Below are 11028 nucleotides of genomic sequence, written 5' to 3' on the forward strand. Positions count from 1 at the left end.
CTATGCCCTCGAAACGTCATGTTTTGCCATGAGAAAATAGTGTGCAGTGTAATTTGGCCCATCACTTGTGCCTCTCCACTGTGGTTGGCCTGTCATCAGTCCCTTTATGGGTAATGGCATTTATTGTGGAGACCACTCCGGAGGTCCCTCAGAAAGTGTGGGCACAAGACAAATGGCGCTCATCAATAATCTGCCTGCTGCTCTGTAGCCACAGCAAAATGAAAATGAATGACAGAACGTTTCTTTGACATCTGAAGATGTCTCTTGGGGAAAATGTGTATGCATAACTAAAATCAAGAGGCGTTTGGAGAAGGAAACGCTGCAATCTGTTCATGTGAAAAAATCTCAGAAACGTTGTTGTAATTAGAAAAAAATATGTTGGTTGCTATTCTAGTTAAGCTCAAAATATTGTGCATTAGAGGTGTGTTTCTTCTGTTAAACTGAATCACATTTGAACAAAAACAATGACATCAGATTTTTTTTCTTATTATCATTTTAATTGGGGCATGAAATAATTAGAAGTCAGATTACAGAACATCTTCCTCCAACTAACAATTACTGACCCCTGACCTTTCATTCTTTTTTTTTAATTATTATTGTAATATCACATTAACTCTATTATGGCATTGTTGAAAAAACATTGTTGCACTGATCCCTGTGGGTTGAAAATGTTAACTGTCCTATCCAACATCACTGCATGCGTGGTGACCACACAGAACAGTGATGTTATACTGCAGTAGTGTAGGGCTGAGAGACAGGAAGGTAAATCACAATACAAAGCTAACACGATACATTCACTGCCCACAATAACGATGGTATCACAGTTTGTGCGATAATGCGACACATGATATATCAAAGGACAGTCATCTGATACATCTTGTGCTGAAACAACGAGTTGAGATAAGTTGATAGAATGACAATTAATTGATTATTGTGAACACTTTTGAAAATAATGTATATCTGGTTTCAGTTTTTGAAATGTCAGAAAATGCTTCTTTTTCTCCTTATATCTTTTGGACTTCTTGTCGGAATAAAGCATTTCATAGATGTCTGTTTAAATACGTCACACACCGGCCACTTTACATGCCGTTGCATCATCAGACGCGTGTAAATTGGCTCTGGACCACACAGGGGGTCGTCCATACAGAAGAAGCAGTCATTTCATGGTAGCCTTAAAGTGCCCAATTTGGGAAGCAGATGAGATAAAAATTGAGGCTTCTCAGATATGTTAATGTGAGTCGGAGCTGGGAAATAAGACGGGGGTGGCTCTCTACGCATTGAAATTCGTTAACCCGTATAGACGAGAATTAATGTGCTGCTGGTGTGCAGGTCTACATAAAAAATAACGGGTGTTGGTGTTTTGACGCATGTGGAGTTTTTGATCAGTAGTAGTGCTATATTTAATTGGCGGCCTTGAGTCAGAGAGCACCTGAGCTGATACCATCTCTTTATTTCTAGTGCCGTCTGCTGTATCCCTCTAACATCGCAGCTCTAGTAAAACTGCTAATGAAAATTTTAATTAAGTAAAAATACATTAAAACAGGAGGAAATGCATTCAATATTTCTATTTGTTAGACCCTAATGATACACACAATGTGTTTTGGTACAAAAACAAACATAACTTTTGTTTGTTTACAAGGAAAATAAACTGGGTACCTTTAAGAGGAAAATATACCACTAAAATAGGAAGAAAAAGTTTCAACAGGCCAAACATTCACTGAACTGTTTACTTTCATGTGGTAATATTGATGGCAATGTCTTGGTGTGCATTGTGATTTACTGCAGTATTTTTTTTTGTCTCACCTCTACAACAACTAAACAAGTGCGGGGACAGGATGTGCAGCAAAGTAAAAAAATTCAACCAGCAACATCAGCTGAAGTAGGATCTTCAGCCTCTGTGACAACGCTCTTTTAGGCTGATTGACAAAGAGAAATAAAATGTCTTTTCTGTACTGCTATGATATTTTGCAACCTATGCATAAAAGGCAAAAAAAGTAGGATAGAAAATATTGTTCCAAGCATCTATCCTGACGCTACCAATTACCTTGAGGCGGCAAATATAATTTTTTTAATACAGCATCAAATAGCACTACAATAACATAGTGTGGTCACAGGATGAAACAGTCAACCCTGTGGTACACAGGAGCTTTCCCTAAACCATTGACTTTTAGCTTACTTCTCTAGATTTTCACCTTAAAGAAGGTGAAGAAGAATATAGCAACATCTTTAAATGTTGAGTTAAAGTGTGCCATTTGTTCCTCACTATCAGTACATTACAATAAAATAATTTATCTGCATATTTTTTTTTTTCTGTACACGTATCTTATATGCTACCATAAATTGAGAGCTTGCTGTTGCCCTTCACACTAAAGATTACTGCAGAACTGGCACAATACCACCACATGACATCATAACGTCAGGAAAGGAACTTCAGTCACATCACTGTCAGAGCTTCAGTGTCTCGAGGACAGCCAAAACCTTCACCGAGCGCCCGTCCTCCAATGGAACCGGAATATAGACACCACAACAAGATCAGAGCGTGGAAGTTGGTGCCGTTTATCTCCTGGTGTGACATCATTGTAGTCCCGATTGATCCTTTGTTCGAAGGATTCTGGGGTTGAAGGTGCTTTGCTCCCGCACAAAGACTAAATAGAGCCAACTGGTTGGACGAACAGCATCAACAACCAGTGTTTGGTCTCCCTTTGTCCAAACGCACCAGTATTCATAACATAAGCCTCACACAGATGTACACTCACATGCTTCTCACTTCGCCTGTCCTGAACATGCATAAGGCTGCAGTCCAGGAGAGGAAAAAGTGCTCATCTTCACTTCCTCCTTGATCTCCTTACTGTGGTTCTTAAAAGCCCCAGTACGGAGCCAGGCTCCTGCGGTCCCTCTCATAAACATCAGGTATGACCCCGTAGGGCGTCTGCACCATCTTTACAGAGTTTCGACCAAACAGCTTCCTCTCGTACTCGATGAGCTGGCGCCAGAAGCCACCGTTGGGCCTGATGATGGGGCGGCGGGCTTTGACCCAGGCGTGGGCCTCGGCCAGAGACACACGGTGATACTTCATGAGGTACGCCAGACACAGAGAGGCCGAGCGGCTCACCCCCGCCGCACAGTGCACCAGCACCGCACCGCGCTTTCGTCCCACGCTGTGGATCTTATCAGCCACGCTGTCGAAGTACAGGGAGATGGGGGAGTGGGGCATATCCGCCAGAGGGACCTTCACATACTCCATGTGAGGCCAGTTGAAGTTGGGGAGCTCAATGGTGGCGTTGACCACACAGGTGATGCCTTTAGACAGCAGCAGGCTGCGGTTGGATGCCACGTTCCCTCTGCTGAGGTAGAGGTTGGGGGTGATTTGCGCAATGCCCCCGAGCAGGCTGCCGTTCTCGGGGAGCAGCCTCGGCACCATAGTGGGCACCATGGAGCTACGATGGTGGTGGTGGTGGAAGAAGCCTTGGCTACGGGAACCCATCGAGGAATCAAGTCGGCTTCAAAAAGGATAGCAATAGATTTTTTTCAAGCAAAGTCTTCAGAGTCACAGTACTGCAGCCAGCCAAACAGCTCCTGTAACACACAAACAGATTTCCATTTCAATCTAAATGAAACATTTTTCTACTTCACTGTAGGCCAAGCACTTGGTCTGACAAACAAACAATCAATTCACATGGACATCAATGCCGTTTGCAAAGACTCCAAAACAATGCTAAATTAATTTTTTTGGTTGGCATTATGCTAAATGTTATTCAGGCATGAAAAAAAAAAAGGCAGATAAAACTGTTAAGGATCAGACAAAGTAGGTGACTTATTCAAAAACATGGGGCTCTGACCAACTGATCCACAATCTTCACTTTACAATAACATCAAAGAAGTTTGTGAATCCAGGGAAAGATGAAAAATGTTTTCATCTCAGCCAGAGAGTTCTCTGCTGTATGATTCTCTACATTCAGGTTGAATGGCCTCCTTGCTACACCGAGACGTGCCTGCCTCTGCCATGTGAGCGCAGACCCCCTGGAGGCGTGCACTCACCTCATCTCATGTTCATCCATCCACAGCCCTCACATACAGATTATATCTCTCGTCTCTTTGGCTATCGCTGCAGTTGATGTCATTTTGGCACCAAATGGAAAGTAATCATATGAAATATGATCAAACCAAAGTGTTCTGGAAAAGCAGTTAATTTAAGCACTACATTTTTGTAAAGTTTGTTAATCTAACTGCATTTCCTTTTTGCAAAGAAAATGATATTCCATGTATGAGCTCATTAAGAAAATGATATTATTTCAACCATAATGTGACATTTCTGGCTACACTGTATACGATGGAAACACCCTCCTGTGTTAATACTTCAGTTATCAGCAGAGAGCTCATAGCTCCGGGCGCTACTTCACACACTGTTGCACTTGTCATGCGTCATCCACACCTTGTGCACCAGTCTTGCCGGCAGGTATTTTTCTTTCATTTTCTGCTCCAGTCTGGTTAACAAGAAACACAGGTCAACTGCTTTAAAATCTAACTCAACCTGCAGAAAAAACAAACAAACACCTGATCACCTGCAAAGAGACTTCCAACACGGATTGGGATTCTTCTCATTCATAAATTGTAACCAAAACCAAGAGTGTATATATCTACATGGCTGACAATACAATGAAACTGTGCTGGTAGCTTTCTTATCAAACAACAGATTTCTGATACCTTATCCTTAAAATCAGTTGTTCCCAAGCATCAGGGTCAGGTTGTATTATTTAACAAGATAGAAGCCAAACTAGAAACATTTTGCTACAAAAAGAATATGGATTTTTCCAGAATTTGCTAGTTTTCTAATAAACTACTGAATGATTTTGCCTCCCTGCGCCTCAAGAAATAACATTTTAGGATACATTTTTGGTACAAATGGTAGAACCTGCACAGAAATAAGTCAGACAGGTTAGGAACCAACTGCTTTAGTGTAACATAACAAAAGGCCAATATAAAGAAGGTATCCACAACAAGTGAAAATACTTTCTTTTACATGTTTATCCTCATCTCCAGAAGGTTTTGAGCTTCCCTGTTTCATTGTCACCTTCCTCTACACCCTCTCCTCATATCAATCACAGCTTTGCCACCTCAGCATGGTCTGCTTCTCTTTCCAAAAAGCAACAAGAAATAAAAGGATCAAAGGCTAAGACAACACCCTCCTCCCTACCCGTTCAGGCACAGTTCCTCCCTGTTGCCAATAACTCTGCCCTTTACCTCCCAAATGGTTGCCATGACCCTCCTTCCAACACACCGTCACCACTGCTGATGAGACAACAAATACAGCGATCCAGATAATAAACAAGTCCTACATAAATCCGACATCAGTGCTATGTTAGCTTGTCTTGTACATTGTAAGAGCAGAGCAAAACCTGTGTAAGCCTTCGTCTTACTGATCTCAAACAACTGGTTGAGTAATGATTATTATCAGAAAAGTAATCAACAACTACTTTGATAATTAATCATTAGTCATTTTCTAAGAAAATATACAGAATATTCCCTATACTCAGAGAGGATTTGCTGATTTTCTGTCTCATGTGACATTAAATTGAGTAAATATTTTTAAACTTTTGGTCAAAGTATTCAATGTTCTGCTAGATCTGAAAAGGGGGGATAATGAACTGCATGCACTTTTTGTTTCACCAGGATGCACAGTTGATGCAGTAATTCATGGAAAAGGTAACATGTACATTATCAGATGACATAGGTACAAACTCTGTTGCTATGGCAACCTACTGACCACAGTATAAGACAGTCTACAGAGAGATGAAAAGGATAAGGGAACAAAATCATCGGCGGCCCTCCCCAGAGTGCTGAGATTTGGGGCCAGGCTTTGCTGAGATTTGCTCCATCCACATTGTTATTTATACGCCGAGCAGGGCAGGAGTAAAGCTGCAGAGAGCGGGGGAGGGAGAATTATGCAGAGAGAGAAATCTACTGTAATGTTGGAGATAGTGGGAATACTGCAGCTCACTGTCAATCAAATTTACTGTGAGGATTAATTCTCCAAAAAAAGAACAAAACACTGAGGAAGGTCAGAGGCATTCAAAGGACAGTAAATAACGGAGCATCGTTTCACAAATCAACCCGTCATGTCTTCTTCTTCCGTTGATGTTACAAAAACAACCCGGCTATCAATCGTTCAAGCTGGATCTGTCAACAGGTGGTTCCACCTCACAAATCTTCTTTTGCACATTTCCGTCTCTCTCACGCTCGCTCTCTGGGGGTGGGGGTGGGTGGGTAGGGGGATTCCTTAGGGTCCGGTTCCACCTCTGCTAACACAAATTGGAAACATGACCCACCTGAAGGAAAACTAGAGCAGCAGAACCTGACGGCAACCTCACTCTCACAACTCTTCACGGTAAAAACCTCAACGACAACCCGTTTCTGAGCTGAACCTGACATCAAATTGTTGACTGAAGCTGCCAAACACCACAGAATAAAACAGTGAATCAGCAGGAAAAAAGATGCACACGCAGACACGCTGCCCTCATCAGTAGCTCTCAATCAAAGGCGATCCATCTATTCTGTCTGGCAGATCTCTGAAAGGGACTCTGCTGCCAACAGTCTGGATGATTATCAGGAGAAAATGAGCAGCAATAACGCGGCTTCTCAAATTTACACAACTGGGTGCAACTTAACAACCCACCAACAAGTCTTCTGCTTAACCAAGGTTGACTGGCAGAGGGTTCAAAAGAGAGCATGGTCAACATGAGTTAAGGGATAAATTCCTGTTGAGGACAGGGTTTGGCTTTGGCTCCTTCCTGCTAACAGCAGCGACTGGGTGCCGCTCAGTCCAACCAAAATGTTACACCTCAGACACAAACACAAGAGCATGAGAAACGAGGCCCCATGTCATGTAGTAAGGGGTGGTGAGTGTGCGAATGCACTGCAAAACAAATAAAACATGGTGGCTGAAATGCCGTTGTTTTCAGATATATTTTACAATTAAGCCTATTGTAGGTTCACATAGAAACCCATATTGCTTAAAATGCCACATATAGGAACAATTGCATCCATCACTACAGCAAATAGATGGGACAGATATATATCCAGTGACTCTACTTTACATTTAAATAATGACACGCTGTTCAGATCTAATGAGGCAGAATTTTACCTATGATTGATGCTACAAGCAATGAATATCAAACAGAGCTGAAACCATTAGTAGGTTCAACTTGAAAATGAATCTGCAATGACTTTGAAAACTGCTAATTCTGCTAAAATACCAAAAGACAGTACAGGCTCTAGGGCTGGGAAATAATAAATATGATGATTTATCATCTTTCAATGGAACCATATCCTGGTTAAATCAAATATCACAATATCATGATACACAATTACGTTGTCTAAATTGATAATAACATGCACATACTAACTCAAATGTATTTTGCACTAAAGTTCTTAACAAAATGAGAAATGAATTCACACAACTAAAAGAAAACTGTTCAGTTTGCTATGTGGTGATATATATTATTGAGATATGAAATGACCAATATAATTATTAAAGATGTGGGCAAGGCCCTAAGCTCCAGCTTCTTAATTGTGAAATGTGCTGCTTTTCTTTCACATCTTTAATATGAAACTGAACATCATTGAGTTTTTACTGTTGGTCGTTTAAAAGAAGCAATTTGAAGATGACACCTTCAGCCCTGAGAAATTCAAATGACCCTTTTATAGACAAAATAACAATTAATTGAGGATATAACAAGCAGATTATTCATTAGTGAAAATTATTGGAAGTTGCAGTCCTAATATCAAATATAGTTTATTCTAAGTATTATGTGAGGGCCAGGCCATTACACATGTTTAGTCTGAAACCAGTGCAGTACCAGTCAAATGTTAGGACACACCTTTTCAACAATTCATTATTACCATTTTCTACATTGTATATTTAAAAAAAGTATTAGCAAAGCAAAATATGTATTATATTTTAGATTCTTCAAAGTAGCCACATTTTGCCTTGATGACACTTTGCCAGCTTCACACGGAAAGCTTCTCAAACAGTCTGGAGGGAGTTCACCATAAGCCAGTGCGTAAAGTTGACATCCAAACATCTTCCTCAGGAAAACAAAAGCTATTGTTGTTTTAGAGAATTACAAAAAACCCAATGCCTCTTCATTAAAGGAAGTGCGACACTGCTGTGGGTGAAAAGACATCCTTTAAGTTAAGGATTCCTCGAGTATTTAGGATTAGTGATGTGAAAAGGACTGCTCCTTTGCGCACAGGCTCATCGTCCCTGTGTGCTTGCATTAACAAGTCCAGGTGTCCGAAATAGATTATTATAAGCATACAATATAAAAACTGTGGAATGCTAGTGTCCTTGTTTGAATAATATGACGAAATTAAGCGACATGTGACACACAAGAGTGGCAGGTGCTGCTAGATGCTTAAATTTCACCCATCTTACATCAGACAACTGAAACTGAAGCCCAATGCCTCTTAAACATATATTAAAAACATGTCAATGCTTTGTTTGAATTTAAATTAAAAAAAAACATCTTATTCTAGGTCATAACGACGCCGATAAACTGCCTCCATCAGATGTAAAAACCCCAACTTACCAGTGGACTCGGGCAGAGATGGAGGTTATCACAGCGCCTTCTTACGGTGGCAACAATCCGGCGAGCTGATCTCACACTCCGGACATCTCTCTTCAGTCAGTCCGCTCTCACAGAGGCCCAGCAGGAGGGCGAGAGTCCAGGTAGCCGGAGACCAACCACGACACACAACAACATAATGTGAAAGTCAACAGAAATACGAGCCATCAGTTCATCCGCCTGCTTCTACACCGGGCAGCCTCTGTATGAGGAGTTATCAGTGCCACGCAGATGATGCATGTATAAAGACAGGCAGGGATGCAGGCAGGGATGATAAAGACAGGCAGGGATGCATGTATAAAGACAGGCAGGGATGCATGTATAAAGACAGGCAGGGATGCATGTATAAAGACAGGCAGGGATGCATGTATAAAGACAGGCAGGGATGCATGTATAAAGACAGGCAGGGATGCATGTATAAAGACAGGCAGCGCCCCGTTCATTCCTACGAAAGCTGTTCAATGGCATGAAACAAAATAAGTAGCAGTATAGAAATCAGATGCATGGTTTATAGTATACTAAAGACTTGCCCCAACTCTGAGCACCTTTAAAACAAGACTGAAGACTTTTATGTTTGCTATAGCTTTCTGCTAAATCTTAAATACATTGCACTTTCTAAAAAGCTTTTTTAACTTTGCCTTTATTTTCTATTTTAATACTAAAATGCCTTTTTCTATTTTACCCATTTCTTTGCATATGTTTTTCTTTTACTTATCTATTATTTTATTTTATTGTATGACAATGTTTATATGTGAAGCACTTTGAGTCTGCCTTGTGTATGAAAAGTGCTATATAAATAAAGTTGCCTTGCCTTGCCTATACTCGCCTTCATTTCAGAGGGGAATATGGAATTTTTTCTTCACTACATTTATCTGGACAGGTGGCCCACATATGCTCACTTTATAAAATATGATACTGTTCTATATTAAACTTACAGTAAATGAAGTTATTAAAATATGCTCTACCTCCCAGCAGCAGTCACATTAAAATGCTGCTGACATGTTTAACATTCTCATTTATCTAATCATATAACTTTGTGAAATATATCATTCTTTCAAAGTATTTATAATGTAATGCTCTACATGCATTTAGTTTTTAATACATTTGTAGTTTCACTGAAATCTTGAATGTATGATGATGTTAAATTGTATTTTTATTTTTATTTACAGAGCTACTTTTACTTATGTGAAGGCGACTTCTTCCACCACTGGTAAGCATCTTAACAAAACTATAAAATGCTTACAACATATATCAGCATCATAACATGCAACAGCTGATGGGTCACTCACCACTAAAGGTACGCTCCCCATCGTCATCCAGCTTTGGATTCATGTTTTAAAACCATGGCTGTAGACTAAAGCACGGGACAGGTAATACTGCAGGTAGGGTGGTAAACTTCTACTTACGTTGTCCACAAAGTTGTTAATTAAACAGCTTTTCAAACGTTAACCTCACACTGTCCTTCACTCACTGCAGCCAAAGAGCAGCCTTTCCTTTTTTTTTTGCTGCATTGACTATATAAATGAATGAGAATCAAAATCCCTCTGTGACATAAATGTGAGTTTCACATGTTCCAGAACATCAAACTTCAGATAATCATTGTAAAATAAATACATTCACATTGGGTCTGCAATTGAATATGCTGCTACTGGAAGATGATTATGCAGATTATATCTATATTTTTTACTTTTGTTTCAAGATTATTTGAATCTGATGAATTTACTTAACATAGGTGAGTGACTATTAGCATGTTTAAGATAGACAATTCTGCTGCCTCACTCTCACACAAATCTTTATCTCTCTCTTTCTCTCTGGCATCACTTACTCCTCATACAGATTTGGTGGGGGGGATAATGCACCTCCCCAGAGCACATTGCCAAAAACTGTAGGTGAGAATCAACTACGAAACAAACAAACCTCATGTCTGGTTGAAGAATCATCATAGCTTGGCTGAAATGCAATTTTTATGGCTTTCACAATTCTGTCTCTTTCCAAACAAGAGACCATTGGTTTTCCTTAAAATGTTTCGGATGCTTTTTTTCAGAAGTGAGTGGAGGAAAATCTCTACAGCAGGGCTGTAGCTAGTATTTTAGAAAAACAGGGGTCATGAGTCCAAGCCCACCCACCTAAACAATTTTTGATTAGCTACCAACCATACTAAGTATTTTCAAATTTATTCATTTATTTAACTGTTATATTTTACATCATGGTCTAATTGTTGTTTCAAAGCCTTACATTACATTACATTACATTACAGTCATTTAGCAGACGCTTTTATCCAAAGCGACTTACAGGAAGTGTATTCAACATAGGTATTCAAGAGAACTACTAGTCACCAGAAGTCATAAGTGCATCTCCTTTCTTAAACAAGCATCTTAAAGCATAAACCAGAGCAAAAGTATAG

At 40.0% G+C, this 11028-nt stretch overlaps 1 protein-coding gene across 1 annotated transcript; it reads right to left on the reverse strand.

Annotated features, from left to right (window-relative positions):
• Positions 1-3484, reverse strand: dusp14 (dual specificity phosphatase 14). Its single transcript, XM_054606209.1, is given in 5 exon segments — positions 1-153; positions 155-187; positions 189-218; positions 220-287; positions 2866-3484. Coding segments are annotated over 5 exon segments (903 nt in total).
• Positions 3485-11028: the final 7544 nt, after the last annotated feature.

The sequence above is a fragment of the Anoplopoma fimbria genome, chromosome 1 (genome assembly GCF_027596085.1).
Source record: "Anoplopoma fimbria isolate UVic2021 breed Golden Eagle Sablefish chromosome 1, Afim_UVic_2022, whole genome shotgun sequence".
In the NCBI taxonomy this organism is placed as follows: domain Eukaryota; kingdom Metazoa; phylum Chordata; class Actinopteri; order Perciformes; family Anoplopomatidae; genus Anoplopoma; species Anoplopoma fimbria.